At 48.8% G+C, this 18891-nt stretch overlaps 1 protein-coding gene across 3 annotated transcripts in view; it reads left to right on the top strand.

Moving 5' to 3' along the window:
* Positions 1-786: 786 nt before the first annotated feature.
* POC1A (POC1 centriolar protein A) overlaps positions 787-18891 on the top strand; it is a 79848-nt gene continuing 61743 nt past the window's right edge. The window contains exons 1-6 of one of the 3 annotated variants that reach the window (XM_021068879.2): positions 787-843; positions 3785-3866; positions 4819-4990; positions 5352-5531; positions 13457-13564; positions 14764-14879. In XM_021068879.2, coding sequence (XP_020924538.1) covers positions 826-843; positions 3785-3866; positions 4819-4990; positions 5352-5531; positions 13457-13564; positions 14764-14879 — 676 coding nt within the window. In that variant the 5' untranslated portion in view covers positions 787-825. Of the gene's footprint in view, positions 844-3710; positions 3867-4818; positions 4991-5351; positions 5532-13456; positions 13565-14763; positions 14880-18891 lie in introns of all 3 variants that reach the window. The other 2 variants (XM_021068877.2, XM_021068878.2) reach the window with 2 other exon arrangements.

Genomic DNA, 18891 nt, shown 5'->3' with positions numbered 1-18891 from the left:
CCACTGCGCCACGGGGGAACTCGATTTGTGTTCTTTTAAATCGACACTTGTTTTAAGCGCGTTCAGAGGAGTGAACCACTTAAAGAATTCCCAAAGAGTGAATAACTGGCTGTAAATGGGGTACTGAGAGAAAAGCCGGCCATCCGAGCGCTTTAAGAGGACACAGACACGGCGCTCTCTTGCGGCAGAGGGTTAAGGATCCTGCGTAGACACTGCAGCGGCTTGGGTCGCTGTTGTGGCCTTGTTCTATCCCTGGCCCAAAAACTTCCAAGTGCCAGGCGCCGCGCCCACGGGAAAAAAAAAAGAAAAAAAAAAAAAAGGACGCAGATACAATGAGCCAAGTACCTCCATCTCCGGGATCCTAAAAGGTTCTCTTTCGTTGGTTAATCAGGCCTTAGGGCATCTTGGGAAATGTAGTCCCACCTTCCTCCCGACAGGAGGATGCGGGAATCGAGGAACTGCATTTCCCAGAAGGCTGTGTTCGCCTTAGCCTTAACCGGACTACCCGTCGGCGGGGCGAACACTTCATCCTGGGCTTTTTAATTTCTCAGGGGGAATGAGCGACGGTGGACACAGGCCTTTAGCGACGCCGTCCGTAGGCTGCCTGGCTTGGTGGTGCTGGACGCGGAGACAGTGGACTCGGTCAACTCTCCTTCCGGTCCCGGGTGCAAAAAGCCGAGGCGCCCAGTCTCCTTTAATTGCGGTGGGCGGGGCGGGGCCAAGCGACCCGCGTTGCTATTGGCGGCGGTTGGGGGCGCGGAAACTGAACGCGCCTCAACGGCAGCCGCTGCTTCCTCCGGCGCCTTGGGCGCTCCCAGCCCCGCCATGGCATCGCCCTACCCGGTAAGTTCCTGCCAGCGGCTGCCGCCCGGGCCTTAGTCTCCCCACGAGGACAGTGGGCGCCTGGCCGGGCGCAGGGCTCCGTGCGGTCCTCTCCTGCCCTAGTTTACAGTCTGTGCAGGGTGCGATGGGTCGGGGCATCTAGCGAACGCCTCCTGCGAGCCAGGCCCTGTGCCGGTTGCCAGGGCTAACGAACCAGTCTCTATTCTTAGGATTTGTATCTCCGCGGAGGAGACATTAGTACTGCCCGACTGGGACGTCTGACCTGGGATCAGCGCCGGGCCTGTGTGGCTTCAGTCTTGTTTTCCTGAGCAGTGGGTAGCTGAATGGGGGCTTGTTGAGGGTGCACCCTGTTACGACGTGTGGGAACAGCAGGCCCCAGGATGCCCAGGACGGCCTAGGCCTGCGGTGTAACTTGAACCAGGATGCCCTCTCGGAGGCCAGAGGGGAGCACTCCGAAGCCCCTGTTTTTGAGAGGTTGTTTTGAACCTCAACCTGCTTGGTCCTCTGGCTTGGGTTGAGAGTCAAGGTGGCTGGATGGTGGCCTGTTGGCTTCCTTAGGAACCAGGCCTTTTGAACCCTAATTTGATGTTCTTTCCCCTACCCCAAAATATAAACCCCTTTGGGGGAGACGAGGAACCAGCAAGTTGCAGGAATGGAAGAGAGGGTGTTGGAAGATTTCATGGGTCCCCTGGTTAAGGGTGGATCTGAACTTGCCTCTAGAGATGGGCACTATGTTACCTTTGTTTTTCCAAGAAGCTCAGGTGGAGCAGTTACTGCTCTGTTCTGGGCCCACCTGTTGTGCTTTTCCCTCTCTTGTTGAAAGGATTCTGGCAGGTGTGTTGGGGTGGAGCTGGGCATGGGGCCATGGGAGCCTTTGTTCTGGTTACAGCTTTTTGGAGTGGCAGTGGCCTTGCTCTGGCTCAGGAGTAGGTTTGCTGGGCTCCCTGGTGCCTCCAAGATGTTTCTTTGAGGTTTCTGATTCTTTTTTTTTTGGTCTTTTTTAGGGCTGCCCCTGAGGCATATGGAGGTTCCCAGGCTAGGGGTCTAATTGGAGCTACAGCTACTAGCCAACCTACACCACAGCTCACGGCAACGCTGGATCCTTAACCCACTGAGAGAAGCCAGGGATTGAACCCACAACCTTATGGTTCCTAGTTGGATTTCATTTCCGATGAGCCATGACAGAAACTCCTCTTTGAGGTTTCTTTTCTTTTTTTTTTTTTTTGTCTTTTTAGGGCCGCACTTGCAGCATATGGAGGTTTCCAGGTAGGGGACGAATTGGAGCCACAGCCACAGTAGTGCCAGATCCGAGCCGCATCTGTGACTATACCACAGCTCACACAGCACTGCCAGATCCTTAACCCACTGAGTGAGGCCAGGGATTGAGCCTGTGTCCTCATGGATACTAGTCAGATTCATTTCCTCTGAGCCACAACAGGAACTCCCTCCTTTGAGGTTTCTGATGTTGGAGTAGGGGGAGTTGTTTACATGGTTGGGCTATAACTCTTCAAGTGCTAAAACATGAGTTACTCTTGGATAGAGTGTCTGTGGAATATTAGCTCCACATGTTCCTAAGCTGCTGCTGCTCTGATGTTGGGTGTCTTGGAGATGGTGGTGAAGCCACCTGGGGCTTGTTCAGGGCTGACCTTTGGGTTCACTGGCCAGTCTGCAGTGGGATTGAGGGAATGGGATCTGATCCCTAAATGGGGAGGGTGATGAAAACCCCCCATTTTCTCTCGGTGAATCTTTTGAAAAATAACTTTATTGAGATATTATTCACATACCATAAATTCACCCTTTTGAAGTGTAAAATTCAGTGGTTTTTAGTGTACTCACGATATTGTGCAGTCATCACTATTTCCAGAACATTTTTGTCACCCCAAAGAGACCCCATATCCATTAAGCAGTCACTCCTCTTTCTCCCGATTCCCTCCTTCCCCTTAGTCCTTGTCAACCACAAATTTGTTTTCTGTGTCTGTAGATAGATGTGCCTATTCTGGATATTTTGTATAAATGAAATCAGACAAAATGTCTGGTGTCTGGCATCTTTTCCTTAGTGTAGTGTGTTCAGGGTTCATCCATGTTGTAGCATGTGTCAGTACTTAATTCCTTTTTATGACTGACAACTATTTTGCTGTATGGCTGTGCCGCATTTTGTTTATCCATATATCTGTTGATGGACATTGAAGTCTGTCCACTTTGGGGCTATTATGAATAACACTGCTGTGAACATTTGTATACACGGTTGTTTTTTTTTTCATGTACAAGTTTTTGCATGAAAATGCTTTCACTTCTTAAGAGTATTTACCTAGAATTGCTGGGTCATTTGATAACTCTGTGTTTAACTTTTTAAGGAACACCAAGTTGTTTTCTGTTTTTCCTTTTTTTTTTTCCTTAAAGATTGTTTTGACTGTTCTGGCTGTCTTACATTTCATATGAATTTTAGCATTAGCTTGTCAATTTCTGCAAAAAAAAAAAAAGGCGATAGGGATTTTCTTTGACTCTGTAGATCAATTTGGGGAATATTACATCTTAACAATATTGTTTTCCAAACTATGAACAAGGGATGCCTTTCCATTTATCTGAATCTTTTTAAGCTTCTTTCAATGATGTTTTTTTATTTCTCACTGTGTGTCATGCACTTTTGTTAAGTTATTCCTAAGTATTTTGCTTTTTTATGTATCATAAATGAAATTGCTGTCACTTTTATTTTTCGCATTGCTCATTGCTGGTATACTTGATTTTTGTGTGTTGATTTTGTATCTTGTAAGCTTACTGAACTTGTAGTAATTTTTTAGTGATTCCTTAGCATTTTCTATATACAACATCATGGCTTGAGCATTTTTAAACCCTCCTGGCTGTTATAGGAAGAGTCTTGGCCTTGGGGAAGCCCTTTCCTTATCGAGCCTTTACACATTTGACCATGGCTCTCCCCCAGGAGGACCCCTCGCTGGAGAGGCATTTTAAGGGTCACCGAGATGCAGTTACCTGTGTGGACTTCAGTTTCAACATGAAGCAGCTGGGTAAGAGGAGGCATCTTGGTCTAGACACTAGGTTATAAGCTAAGGTGGAGTTTCTACCTGGGAGGTGTGCCATGGGGGGACAGGGCACAGTGAGGACCGGGTGCTTTATATTGACCCACATCTTGCTTCAGCTGGTCAGCTGTCTGGTTGCAGGGCCTTATTAGCTCCGTTCTGCATGTCGAGTGTGAGGCTCAGAGAGGTTGGGGCCCTTGCTGAGGTTACCCTGTCTTTGAAGGCAGGACCTGCCTCTGGGCTATTAGGTCTATCCTGCAGAATGAGCCCTACACAGTGGCTCTTTTTCCTTGGGTATTTATTGATTCTGCTGTCCACAGTACCATGGGCACACCTTCTTGTTGAAGAAGCCCACCAGTGAGAAGCATGTGGAGCAGAGCTGGGGACTGCCCTCCCGCACTGCCCTTATGCTGCCGCTGTATGCCTCCCTCCTTGGCTGCTTGTGGGTTTCTACACGGCTCTTATGGCTGCAGCTGCCTTGTTTCTGTGGACAGGCCTCCCCCTTTAGCCTGAAGTCAAGGTCCCCTGCCAGAGGCTGCTGATCTCATGATATGCTGCAGATGAAGAGGAAATTGAAGGAATTTTTCATCTGTTTTGGGGACCTCCTCTAGGCTTCTGATGGGTCCTCTTAATGGTAAAAAGACGGTTGGGTTGAGTTGGCTCCCCAGTTTTAGGAGGACTTGCTTTCTAGAGCCTGTGGGGAGACCTGGGAGTCTTGGTTACAGCCTAAGGCTGGCAGGTAAAGGGTATCTCTTGAGCAGGTTCCTGTGTGGGCCTGCTGCTTGGAGAGCTGGCAGGCCATAGCTTCTCCAAAGTCCTGCTCACCAGTCATTGGAGGTGTGGCTGTCCCTGTGGGGAAGGGAGTTCTGGGCTGCCTGTCAAGCTGAGTTTCTGTGCTGCCCACCCTGCCCCAGTGTCATGGTGACCCCTCTCTCCTCAGCCAGCGGCTCCATGGACTCCTGCCTCATGGTGTGGCACATGAAGCCCCAGTCACGTGCCTACCGCTTCACCGGCCACAAGGATGCGGTCACCTGTGTGAACTTCTCCCCTTCGGGACACCTGCTTGCCTCGGGCTCTCGCGACAAGACCGTTCGCATCTGGGTACCCAATATGTGAGTTAAAGACTTTGAGGGTCTTGTCTGAATCTGGTCCCTGGTGCTGGACTGGTCACAGTGGGACATTCTGATGAGGTGCCATCAGAAGCTGGATCTTCCAGTTGGGGCCCTCCCCTCAGGGTAACAGGGAGGAGATTCTGGGCTGACCTCAGCCTTTTGGAGGGGATCCCACTGAGGCTGCTTCTATGTGAGTGAGGTGGGCAGGGGTTCTGCTCCTGTAGGGGAGACTTTGGCCTTGCTTTTGGTGGACTGGATTGACTTTGGCAGGGGTCCCGAGGGGTGGGGAGAGCTCCAGTGTGCCCACATGTTGCTGTTATGGGTTTATGAGTTTCTTTACTCTGGATACCCACCCCTGCAGCAAAGGCGAGTCAACTGTGTTTCGTGCACACACGGCCACGGTGAGGAGCGTCCATTTCTGCAGCGATGGCCAGTCCTTTGTGACGGCCTCTGACGACAAGACAATCAAGGTGTGGTCAACCCATCGCCAAAAATTCCTATTCTCCCTGAGCCAGCACATCAACTGGGTCCGCTGTGCCAAGTGAGTGTCGTCCTACCTGAAGAACTTTGGAGGGACCATGGGGGGGCACAGAGGAGTTGCCAGGTGCCAGCATCATGACCTTGGGCCTTTACTTAGCCAGTCTTTAGACTTTCCAAGCCCTGACTTCCTTAGCTGTGAATAAGAGCAGTAATAGTTCTTACATTGTAAGCTGTCAAAGTGTCACTGAACTAATGCATGACAAGTAAGTTCATTGCCAGCCCCAGCTGATCCCCAACATCTGTGCTGACATAGCCCAAGGTGGGTCATCAGGGCCACTTACTAGCAGGAACAACCACCGCTTGTTGTCAGTACCACCACTAGACGTATTCTGGCTCCTCATGGCAGTCCTGTAAGTAGGTGACGTCGTTATCATTTTGCAGATGAGGAAACTGAGGCTCAAGACAGTGTAGTCTCTTGCCCTGGGGCATATGGTAAGTAACAGTCAGAGTTGGGGTTTAAAGCTGAGACCCTGGCATTAAGGCTTGCCTACTTTCCTCTAGGATGCTCTGCTCCTTAGAGTTGATTTATTTTAGAGCTGCCAGATGGGGGCCCGGGCTTCTGCTGGGGGTTGGTCTGGAAGCCAGCTCTCCTTTTGGTGTGGGGGCTGGGGCTGGGGGCTAGCACCTTTCACAGCACCTTTCTTTTTCTAAAAAAATTAATTAATTTTTATTAAGGTATGGTTGATTTTCAGTGTTGTCCTGATTTCTGCTGTGCAGCAAAGTGACCCAGTCATACATACATATACCTGCTTTTTCTTATATCATCCCCCATCATGTTCTTATCCCAAAAGATTAGACAGTTACCTCTGCTGTACAGTAGGACCTCACTGCTTATCCAATCTAAATGTAATAGTTTGCATCTACTAACTCCAAACTCCCTGTCCATCCCAGTCCTCCCCCAACTCTCCCTTGGCAACCACAAGTCTGTTTTCTATGTCTGTTTCTGTTCTGTAGATAGATTCACTTGTGCCATGTTTTAGACCCCACACATAAGTGATATCATATGGTATTTGTCTTTTTATTTCTGACTTATTTCACTTAGTATAAGAATCTATAGTTGCATCCATGTTGTTACCAATGGCATTATTTCATTATTTTTTTGTGGCTGAGTAATATTCCGTTGTATATAGGTACTAAATCTTAATCCATTCTTCTTTCAGTGGACGTTTAGGTTGTTTCCATGTCTTAGCTTTTGTGAATAGTGCTGCTCTGAGTATATGGGTGCGTGTATCTTTTTGAATTGTGGTTTTGTCTGGATATATGTCCAGGAGTGGGATTGCTGGATCATATGGTAGTTTGTTTGTTTGTTTGTTTTGTCTTTTTGCCTTTTCTTGAGCCGCTCCTGCCGCATATGAAGGTTCCCAGACTAGGGGTCTAATCAGAGCTGTAGCTGCTGGCCTATGCCTCAGCCACAGCAATGCAGGATCCAAGCCGTGTCTGAAACCCACACCACAGCTCACGGTAACGCCGGATCCTTAACCCACTGAGCAAGGCCAGGGATTGAACCGGCAACCTCATGGTTCCTAGTTGGATTCGTTAACCAGTGTGCCACAACGGGAACTCCCATATGGTAATTTTATATTTAGTTTTCTGAGGTACCTCCATACTGTTTTCCATAGTGGTTGTACCAATTTACATTCCCACCTCAGTGTAGGAGGGTTTCCTTTTCTCCACACCCTTTCTAGCATTTGTTATTTGTTGACTTATTACTAATGACCATTCTGACCTGTGTGAAGTGGTACCTCATTGCAATTTTGATTTGCATTTCTCTAATAATTAGTAATGTTCAGCATTTTTTCATGTGCTTACTGGCCATCCATATGTCCATTTTTCAGTTGGATTGTTTGGGGTTTTTTTTTTTTGGTGTTGAGTTGTATGAGATGTTTGTACATTTTGTAGATTAAGCCCTTGTTTTTTGCATCATGTGCAGCTATTTCCTCCCATTTTGTAGGTTGTCTTTTCTAGGGCCGCATCCACGGCATATGAAGGTTCCCAGACTAGGGGTCTAATTGGAGATATAGCTGCCGGCCTACACCACAGCCACAGCCATGCAGGATCTGAGCTGCATCTGTGACCTACACCACAGCTCATGGCAATGTCGGATCCTTAACCCCACTGAGCGAGGCCAGGAATCTAACCTGCAACCTCATGGTTCCTATTGGATTCATTAACCATTAGCGCCGACGGGAACTCCATGTCTTGTCTTTTTTTTATGGTTTCCTTTGCTGTGCAAAGGCTTGTAAGTTTGATTTTGTCTCATTTGTTTGTGTGTGTGTGTGTGTGTGTGTGTGTGTGTGTGTGTTTTCATTTTTGGTTACCCTGCAGTAAACGGAGCTCCCAGGACAGGGATCAGGTCCGAGCTGCTGTCTTGACCTAAGCTGCACTGTATCCTCAACCTACCATGCTGGGCTGGGGATTGAACCCATGTCCCAGCACTCCCAAGACACTGCCCATCCCATTGTCCCACAGTAGGAGCTCCTATTTGTGTTTTTATTATTGTTATTTTTTTTCTTTTTATGGTCACACCTGTGGCCAACTAACTACGGAAGTTCCTGGGCTAGGGGTCAAATAGGAGCTACAGCTGCCAGCCTACGCCAGAGCCACAGCAATGTAGGATCTGAGCTGCATCTGAAACAGAAATGCCAGATCCTTAACCTACTGAGGGAGGCCAGGGAGCAAACCTGCATCCTCATGAATACTAGTCAGGTTCTTAATCTGCTGAGCCACAACGTGAATTCCTGTGTTTTTATTTGTGTTGCCTTAGGAGACTGAACTAAGAAAACATTTGTATGGTTTATGCCAGAGAATGTTTTGCACTATGTTCTCTTCTAGGAGTTTTATGGCATATTTTACTTAAATCTTTAAGCCTTTTAGAGTTGATTTTTGTGTATGGTGTGAGGCTGTGTTCTAGTTTCATTGGCTTACATGCATCTGTCCAGTTTTCCCATTGCTGGAAAGAGACTCTCCTGTTCCCATTTTATTTTTTATTTTTATTTTTGCTTTTTAGGGCTGCACATGTGGCATGTGGAAGTTCCCAGGCTAGGGGTTGAATCAGAACTGCAGCCGCCAGCCTACACCGCAGGCCCTCAGGATCCGAGCCTCATCTGTGATCTACACCACAGCTCACAGCAGTGCCAGATACCTACCCACTGAGTGAGGCCAGGGATGGAACCTGCATTCTCATGGATACTAGTCGGGGTCGTTACTGCTGAGCCACAATGGGAACTCCCTATTTTATATTCCAGGCTCCTTTGTTGAAGATCAATTGACCATAGGTGTCTGGGTTTATTTCTGTGCTCTCTAATCTGTTCTTTTGGTCTCTATGTCTGTTTTTGTTCCAGTACCATACTGTCTTGATTACTGTAGCTTTGCAACATTGTCTGAAGTCTGGGAGAGTTATGCTTCTTTTTTTATTTTTTTATTCCTCAGGATTGCTTTGGCCATTCTGGGTCTTAAATGGTTCCATATAAATTTTTGGATTATTTGTTCTAGTTCTGTGAAAAATAGGGCATTCCTGTTGTGGCTCAGTGGTTAATGAGCCTTTTTCATTTCATTTGGGTTCTTCTTGGTGAGTCTGGCCAGAGGTTTATCAATTTTGTTTACCCTTTCAAAGAACCAGCTCTCATTTTATTGATTTTTTTTCTATTTTTAAAAAATCTTTATTGATTTCCTCTCTGATCTTTATGATTTCCCTCCTGCTGACATTAGGTTTTGTTCATTCTTTTTGTATTTCTTTTAGGTGGTAGGTTAGATTGTTGATTTAAGATTCGTCTTCTTTTTGGAGGAAGGCCTGTATTGCTATGAACTTCCCTCTAAGAACTGCTTTTGCATTATCCCATAGATTTTGTATGGTTGTGTTTTCATTGTTGTTTGTCTCAAGGTTGCTTGGGGTTGAATTGGAGCTGTAGCTGCAGGCCTGTGCCGCAGCCACTGCAACTCGGGATCTGAGCCACACCTGCCACCTATACCACATCTCATTGCAACGCTGGATCCTTAACCCACTGAGTGAGGCCAGGGGTTGAACCTGCATCCTCATGGATACTAGTCAGGTTCATTTCTGCTGTGCCATGATGGAAACTCCTCAAGGTATTTTTAAATTTCCTTTTTGATTTCCTCATTGACCCATTGGTTTTTTAGTAGCATGTTGTTTAATCTCCATGTGGTCAGTTTTTTCTCTTTTTTCCCCCTGTGCTTCATTTCTAGTTTCATGCCACTGTGTTCAGAGAAGATGCTTGAAATAATTTCTGTATTCAGATTTGTTGAGATTAGTTTTGTGCACGAATACATGGTCAGTCTTAGAGAATGTTCCATATGCACTTGAAAAGAATGTATATTCTGGTTTTTTTTGGATGTAGTGTCCTAAAAATGTCAAATCTAACTGTTCTGTTGTATCATTTAGGATCTCTGTTGCCTTGTTGATTTTCTAGCTAAAGGATCTGTGTATTGATGTGAGTTGGGTGTTAAAATCTCCTACTATAATTGTATGCCTGTCAATTTCTCCTTTTATGTCTGTCAGTATTTGTTATATGTATTTGGGTGCTCCTGTATTATGAACATATGTATTGAGGAGTGTAATATCCTCTTCTTGGAATTAGTCCTTTTATCAATTGGTCCTTTTATTAAATAGTGTCCTTCTTTGTCTTTTTTTATGGCCTTCATTTTAAACTATGAGTATTGCAACTCCTGCTTTCCGTATTTTCCATTCACATGAAATAACTTTTTCTATTACCTCACTTTCAATTTATATGTGTCCTTTACCTTGAGGTGAGTCTCTTGTAGGGAACATACTGTAGGCTTGTGTTTTTTTAATCCAGTCTGCTACTCTATGTCTTTCAATTGGAGCATTCGGTCCATTGACATTTAAAGTGATTATTGACAAATATGTATTTATTGCCATTTAAAACCTTGTTTCCCAGTTGATTCTGTGGTTGTCCTTTGTTCCTTTCTTTTTTTTTTTGGTTGGATGTTTTCCTTTTTCTTTTTCTTTTCTTTGTCTTTTCAAGGGCTGTACCCATGGCAGATGGAAGTTCCTAGGCTAGGGCTCTAATCGGAGCTGTAACTGCTGGCCTATGCCAGAGCCACAGCAATGCCAGATCCGAGCTGTGTCTGCAACCTACATCATAGCTCATGGCAATGCCAGATCCTTAACCCACTGAGTGAAGCCAGGGATCGAACCCGCAACCTCATGGTTCCTAGTCGGATTTTTTTTTTTTTTTTTTTTTTTTTTTTTTTTTTGTCTTTTTGCCTTTTTCTAGGGCTGCTCCTGTGGCACATGGAGGTTCCCAGGCTAGGGGTCTAATCAGAGTTATAGCCGCCGGCCTACGCCAGAGCCACAGCAACTCGGGATCCGAGCTGCATCTGTGACCTACACCACAGCTCACGGCAACGCCGGATCCTTAACCCACTGAGCAAGGCCAGGTACTGAACCTGCAACCTCAAGGTTCCTAGTCGGAGTCCTTAACCACTGAGTCACAACAGGAACTCCAGGTTCCTAGTTGGATTTGTTAACCACTGAGCCACGAAGGGAACTCCAGATGTCTTCCTTTTATTTCATGCTTGTGTCCTCTTCTTTTCAGTTTTTGTGAATCTGTTGTTTGGTTTTGATTTGTGGTTGCCCTGTTGTTTTACGTACGTTAATCTCTGCCTATATTTGCTTGCTTTAGCCTGGTAGTCATATAGATTTAAACACAGTCTGAAAAAAAAGAGTCTAGATTTTCTTGCTCTCCTTCCCCATATTTTTGATTTTAATGTCCTTTTACATCTTCATATTTTTATCCTTTTGCTGTCCTTGTGTTTATCATCATTTTCACAAATAGGTTTTTTTTTTTTTTTTCTGTTTTGATCTGTGTACTGGCTTATTGGAGTGATTACTTTGTAATTGTGAAAAATTACTTTCCATCCTATATCTTCTTCCTTCCTTCCTGTTTATTTATTTATTTATCTAGTGCTGCACCTGAGGCCTGTGGAAATTCCCAGCCTATGGGTCAAACTGGAGCTGTAGCTGCTTTCCTATGCCACTGCAATAGCAACTTGGGATCTGAGCTGCCTCTGCGACCTACACTGCAGCCTACAGCAATGCCAGATCCTTAACCCACTGAAATGGGCCAGGGATCAAATCTGCATCCTCACAGATACCAGTCAGGTTCAAGCTAGTTGGGTTGGGTTTGTTCCTGCTGAGCCATAGTGGGGACTCCATCTCTTTCCTATTTAGAGGAGACCTTTCAGTATTTTCTTTAGAATGGGTTTAATATTGCCAATTTCTTTTAGTTTTTGTTTGAGAAATTCTTTATTTTTTTTCTATTTTACTTTTTTTGTTGTTGTTGTTTTTTAGGGCTGTACTTGTGGCATGTGGAAGTTCCCAGTTTAGGGGTCAAATTGGAGCTGCAGCTGCCAGCCTACATGACAGCCACAGCAAGGCAGGATCTAAGCCACATCTGACCTACACCACAGTTCAAGGCAACGCTGGATCCTTAACCCACTGAGTGAGGCCAGGGATTAAACCCACATCCTCATGGATACTAGTCAGGTTCATAACCTCCTGAGCCACAACAGGAATTCCTCTCCATCTATTTTAAATGACAATCTTGATGGGTAGAATATTCTAGGCTGCAAATTTTTCCCTCTTCTTACTTTGAATATATCTTGCCACTCTCTTCTGGCCTGTGCGTTTCTGTAGTGAAATCAGCCAGTAGCCATATGGGGGCTACCTTATGATTAACTCTGTTTTTCTCAGCCTGTGGCATCTTGCGAGCTGGTACCGATGGTCTGTGTGCCTCTCTCTCTGTTTTGCCCTCCTCAGTTGGGCTGCTGTGCTCTTCTCTGAGGCTTTGAGGTCCCTCCATCCTGGCTGATCTCCCCATTAGTTAGGTGGCCTCTCAGGGTATGGATTCCTTTCTTCTTTGACAGCTCCTTCTCAGGAGTGCCTGGTCCTATCCTGATTCCTTTTTTTCTCTTCTTTCTCTCTCTCTTTTTTTTCTTTTGTTTTACCCAGTTATGTGCAGGGTTTCTAGCCCTTTCTGGAAGTCTCAGACTTCAGAAGTCTGCAGTCTTCTGGCAGCATTCAGTAGATATTCTGTCAGTCGTTCTACATGTGGGTTGTTTTTTTTTTTTCCTTTTTTTGGTGTGTTTATGGGAGAAAGCTCCACTGCTTATTTCTCCATAATCTTGATTTGATCTTTCAGGTCTAAGAATTGTAGACCTACCTGTGTCCATTTCTAGCTTATTCTGTTCTTTTCAACAGAGATCTTACATGTCAATTCTCTGTGCTCCAGAGGAAGGTGTTGGAGTGTCTGGGGACACTGGGAAACTATAGGAGTCAGAAGTTGGGAACTGTTGAGGTGTGTTCTTCTGGGGACCCCACGAAGTTACTTGTTTTCCACAGCACCTGTTCCTCTGTGCTGGGAGGTCCCCGATTGCTCTCAGAGGCCCTCACCATTGGGCTCCTGAGAACAGGAGGGGTCAGGCCAGCAAACAAGTGTTGAGCCCACACCAGGCCTTTGATGGTGGGTCCCCAGAATCTCATGTTTTTGTTGATGGTCTGTGTTTTGCTGACCTATTCTTAGAGTTCATTGTAGACTCTGGGGACCTGGGAACAGAATATGATGCCAGTGGTGGGCTTAGGGCCATCTTGATGCCAATCGTACTGACATTCAGCACACATGTTGCCATGTGCTGTGTGCAGTGCGGGGGAGCCTCATGTGTACGCTGCTGCATACCTGCTTACCAAGAGGTAGACACCCTTCTTACCCATCTTGCAGAGAGGCAGGCACTTGCCCACGATCACTCAGGGTCAGAGCAGGGCATGTGGCCCAGGCTGGTTCCTGGGATCAGGTGCTAGGCAGCTCAGGAAGAGTGGCTGTGGAGGACAGTGAGTGGCACCCATGATGTCTGGCAGTTGGTGGTGTGACTTGTGCCCTGCCTGTTCAGGTTCTCCCCGGATGGCCGGCTCATTGTGTCTGCCAGTGACGACAAGACTGTCAAGCTGTGGGACAAGACCAGCCGGGAGTGTGTCCACTCGTACTGTGAGCATGGCGGGTGAGTCCCCAGACTCTCTCCTCCACCTGTAGGCACCAAAAGCACAGACCTGGGCACAAAGAGGCCCTAATGTCCTCTGGGGTAGCAGTGGGGGCCCACAGCCATGTGTCTGCTGCCTTCTGTCTCTGCATATTTTCCTCATTCTCAGGATATAAAGAGTAGGAGCGCTTAACCTCAAGGCATATAACTCTTGGACTCTTTCTTTTCCTTTCACTTTTTAGTTCTCAGAATTGTGACAGGTCTGTTTGAAAGCAGTTGAACCAAGACCCCCCAAAGGATGTTAGTCTGTTCTCCATGGTGGGGTCTTTATGAATGAAAGGCCAGTCAGGTTCTTGTAGCTGGTGGCTGTCATATTGTGCCGCATCATGGAGAGAGGGTGAGCCTGTGTTTAAGTGGGAACTCACCTGGTCTGGGTTCCTGAGTGCATCCCAGCCTCTGTCCCCGTTAGGCTGGGAGCCCCAGGTCAGGGCTCCTCCTGAGAGCTGGCCACGATACCAGCCTGGGTGTCCCTTAAGAGCATATTGAGGACCCTTGGCCTGGCTCCTGGAGGTGGGTGAGCCAGTGGCCCAGGGACTCTGCTAGCCCTTGTTGTCTGGACCTCTGTTGGCAGGGTCTGCTTGGCCTCCAGCTCTGGCGGGACCCAGCAGTTCTCACTGAAAGCCTATGAGCAGCTGGCTAACCTTGGATCTGAAGATCATTTTCTCTGCTTGCATTTTTTTTTTTTTTTCTTTTTTCTTTTTAGGGCCACACCCACAGCATATGGAGGTTTCCAGGCTAGGGATCAAATCAGAACTATAGCCACTTGGCTGCGCTACAGCCACAGCAATGCTAGATCCGAGCGGCGTCTACGACCTGCACCACAGCTCACAACAACACTGAATCATTAACTGAGTGAGGCCAGGGATTGAACCTGCGTCCTCATGGATACCGGTCAGATTTGTTTCTGCTGAGCCACGATGGGAACTCCTCTCTGCTTGCCCCCTGGTAAGTCCCCCTCAGGTCATTGCTGGCCATTGTTCTCACCCTCTCCTTCTTGCTCTCCTTTGGCTGCCTGGTAAAGAAACAGGGAAGTGGGAGGTGTCCTGGGCTGAGGGGAGAGCATGATCAGGTGCGCAGGGATGGGGACGTGCTGGCTATTCTGGGGTCTGTTCTGAGCCAGGGCAGACCTCCTATAGCACATGGTGGCCCTGTCTTGCCAGCTTTGTCACCTACGTGGACTTCCACCCCAGCGGCACATGTGTCGCTGCTGCCGGCATGGACAACACGGTGAAGGTGTGGGACGTGCGGACTCACCGGCTCTTGCAGCATTATCAATGTGAGTGTCCCTGAGCGGCTGAGGTGGGACTACACTGTGCCGGGCATCTGGCTCGTGGCTTTGGGGCTGAAATGGGCCTGAGGACAGCCTTGGCCAGCGAGGAGGAGTCCTGGGTCTCTTGGGATGTCTGGGGCGGAGGTTGGTAGTCTGTGGCGTGGCTGTCCTGGAACCCTGCCTGGGAGATAGAGCATGGTGCTGCCTAGCATCCACCAACCCTTATGGTGCCCACTTAGGAGGAGGCAGAGCCTTATGTATGCTGTGGGTCAGATGACAGTTCTTGGTGGGTCTCTGGCCAGGATTTCTCTCAAGAAGCATTTCTCAGGGGCTACCCGTGCCATTCGCCTCTCCCTATAATGGAGGCTCTGTCCTCCAGGGTCATGGTGATAGCCCTTGACCTGTGGTGGAGGGAGAAGGTCTGTCAAAAGAGGTCAGTGTTGGTATTGGTGGGACCAGTCTGGTTCCACAGTGTCCTCCACAGATATGGAGACATGGGCCCCGGGGCTGTGTTCCCTTATTTAATTGTGGCCCTTGGAAGGCAGGGCAGTTGGCGGTGGACATGGGCTGGTGTCAGACTCCAGGAGGCAGGTGGGGGTGGGATTAGGATGAAGATGGTGAAGGTACTGGGGTATGGAACTGGCCTCAGAGCAGGTGTGGCTGGGCAGAACTGTGAGTCACCTCATTTGTAGGGATGGGTCCCAGGGAGGGGAACTGGAGAGGGGCTACAGGAAGAACTGGGGGTTGTGCAGGAGGCAAAATGAGTGGGCAGACCTGTGGGCTCAGGGCTGAGACCAGGGAGAGTCAGAGCTGGAGTGATTGCTGACTTGGGGCTAAGTTTAAAGTCCATGGGCTCATTTCTAAAATTCACACCTGAAAATGGGAAGGACATACTGCACAGAGATGTGGGGCTTGAGGTTCAGAGTTCTCCCCTTGATACCCACCCCCTGCCAGCACAAACACCAATAGTTTTTCCTCAGACATTTGAGGACAGCATTTTCCTGGGGGTAACCGAGGGAACAGACCTTCCAAGAAGAGGGAGTGGAAGTTCCCGTTGTGGCTCAGTGGTAACGACCCAGACTAATATCCATGAGGACACAGTTTTGATCACTGGCCTCGCTCAGTGGGTTAAGGATCTGGCATTGCCGTGAGCTGTGTGTAGGTCACAGATGCGGCCCAGATCCTGTGTTGCTGTGGCTATAGCATAGGCTGGTGGTTTACAGCTCTGGTTCAGCCCCTACTCTGGGAACTTCCATATGCTGCCGGTGCAGCCCTGGAAAAAAAAAAAAGAAGAAGAAAAGGAGGGAGTTGCTCCTGGTCTTGAAAAGCACATGGTGGAGGGTGGCTCCACAGCCAACTCTAACATTCCCGGCCAGTACTTGATTCTTCTGGGCCTCCTGCAGCAATGATAAGGCCTTTTTCATAGGTAGTGTCAGGAAGGTAATGAGTTAGTCCATGTCAAGAATTTAGAGAGTGCCTCACACAAAGTAGGAACCAGGTACAGTGTTAAGGACAATGATGCTAATGCTGCTGAGTCTCAGTCTTGGATTCAGGAGGTCTGGTTTCCCAGCAAGACCAGCCATGAGCTAAGGCCTGCAGTACTGTATTGCACCACCAGGTGGCAGAGGCCAGCCACTATAACCGGTTCTTTCCTTAACGGGAAGCTCTGGGGTTTGTCATTGTTTGGGACAGAGGCTTCTAGAGCAGATCCCCAAGGGGGGCTGCCCTCTACTTGGAGACCACGTCTCTCCCTCCTTTCCTTCAGTCTTAGAGGCCCTTCTCCTGCTTTGGGCCAGGCCTGGATTGAAGACTGGGTACATTTGCACAGCTGACAGAGGGGGGTGGGGGGAGGCACCAGAGGAGTGATGGGTGGGAAGGTCACTGAGCGAGGGGCCAGGAGGGAGGGCTTGGACAGGGAGAGGTGGGGAGGGAGGGTGACCAGGCAGAGCGGTGCTTAGGAGTGCAGGCTGTTTCCTGTCTGTGAAGGGATGGCAGTAGTGCGTGCCTTCTGGGGTCTCTGAGGATCTTATGGGAGAATCCACATGGGGATTATAATATAGTACTTGGGACGTGGTTCGTATAACGTAAGTCTTGAGAATCTTTAGGTGATCTCTGAGGGATTGGGAGCTTGGGTTTGGTGTTGGCGGGGTGTAGCATCACCTACCCATTGAGGAGGGCCTTGAATGCTGTGCTCTAACCCAGGGTCCCAAAGATGCAGCCTGTCTGGAAGTGCTAAGACAGGAATGAAGGGGTGAGAGGGGCATCTGAGAGGACAGCAGTGCTGAGAGCCCTCTTGGATAGGATCCATGTGCCTGGGTGGCTGGTGGGCGTGCTGTCCATGCCCGACGTCACGGCAAGGCTGAGCATCAGAATGGGGCAGGCCTCAGGCCCAGGGGATTGGTTTTGGAGATTGAGTAGTGGCAGAAGCTGAGGCTCTGGGGTGGAGGAGCCAGCTGGGCCCGGGGATCTGGGATGCGAGAAGGGTCAAGGCCATATCCTGCCTCCCCATGACTGAGAGGCCTTGGGAGAAAAAGGCCCATTAAAGCAGCCAGAGTGAGGGTGGGAGCCCTCTTCCAGCAGTGGAGAGGAGAGCCGGGAAGTGAAGGAAAGTGGAGACTCATGAAGAAGGTAGTCAGGAGGGTGGAGTGATGCAGAGCACTTGAGAGTAGGGGGTGCTGGAGAGAAGTTTCTGGGGTTCCTGAGGGAGCAGTCTTGGCTATGGGTAGGGAGTGGGAGGTCAGTGACTGGCAGGCCCAGGGAGGTGGTGGGTGACTCAGATGGCATCAGAGGTTGAGTCCTGAGGGGACCTGAAGTGCATGAGGCTGATAGGCTCTGCAGAGAGATTTCAGTTTGTTTTTGCTGCTGTCCTTTCCTCTGGTGACAGAGCCACTCAGCGAGCCTGCAACATCTTGTTTCTAAGTCAGCCTAATAGAGACCAGAGGCTTTGGGGGGCCTGGAGTACCCCATAAATTACTATGTTCCCTCGGAGCTCCCTACCTAGTGCCTGAAATGCGGTAGGTACTCCCAGGGCAGCCAACTTATCCCACCATCTTTAGACTCCTGCTCCAGGGCTCAAGGAGAGCCTGGTGGATCTGAGCTCATTGCTTGGGGGGCACCCCTCACCCTCTGTGCTGGGGAGGGACCTGGTCAGGTCTTCTCAGGTCCACGGCTCCCGTAGAGAGCTCTGTGGCTGAGCCTTCTACCTGAGAGGCTCTCTGAGCACCTGAGTAGCAGCTGTCCCCCCACTCTCAAGAGGGGGATCCCTTTGGAGGCTGATTCCCCAGGAAGGGCTCCCAGTCCCCGGGGAGCAGGCACCTGAGTTGTTTTCTGATCACTAGGAAACCCAGGGGGAGCTTTTTAAGGACAGCGATATCCAGTGTCTCCCTTGATTGGGTTTTAGGTGTGTGTAAGGCTTTGGGGTTCATCTGAGAGAAACTGGTTCATGGTACTGCAGAATGTGGCCAGCTGCCTGTGATCTTGCTCCATAGAGGGCACTTCTGGTCCCATGTTGAGTTGTTGGAATCACTTTGGGCTACACCAGGTGGCTGGCACCATTTGTCTCAGGCAAGGAGTTGCTTGCTCCGGCCTATCACTGCAGGGAGCAGTTCTGATTTCCCAATTCAGGAAGGAGTTGGTGTGGCTGCTGGGTCCCTGGGAGTGCCAGTCCCCGTGGAGGTGGGTTAGGCTCCATATGCTCTGAGCCCACGTTAAAACTGTTCAGACATCTGAGCAGCAACCCTGTCCGGAATCATTTAATGTGCTTTGCGGTTTACAGGCATGTGTGGGTCCGTTATCCGGGGACAGGCTTGGATGGTTATCAGTGTTGCTCCCCATTTCACAGATGGGGTGTTTGAGGCTTGCCCAGGTCACACAGCTGGGAAGCTGTGGGTTCCCCACACAGTGTTGATTCTGGTCTTTAACTTGCCGGAGGGCCTGACTTGGCTATCTCCAGAAACTCCAGTTAGTCCAGATTCTCTGACCACTGGTCCTTAGTGCAGCCCTGGACCCTTGCCCTGCC

This window comes from Sus scrofa, chromosome 13 (genome assembly GCF_054392235.1).
Source record: "Sus scrofa isolate SSC_HxYL_T2T_F1_AM1 chromosome 13, Sscrofa_HxYL_maternal_Yorkshire_Landrace_v2.0, whole genome shotgun sequence".
Classification (NCBI taxonomy): domain Eukaryota; kingdom Metazoa; phylum Chordata; class Mammalia; order Artiodactyla; family Suidae; genus Sus; species Sus scrofa.
Note: the sequence above shows the minus strand (reverse complement) of the source record. Positions and strands in the feature narration are given on the sequence as shown.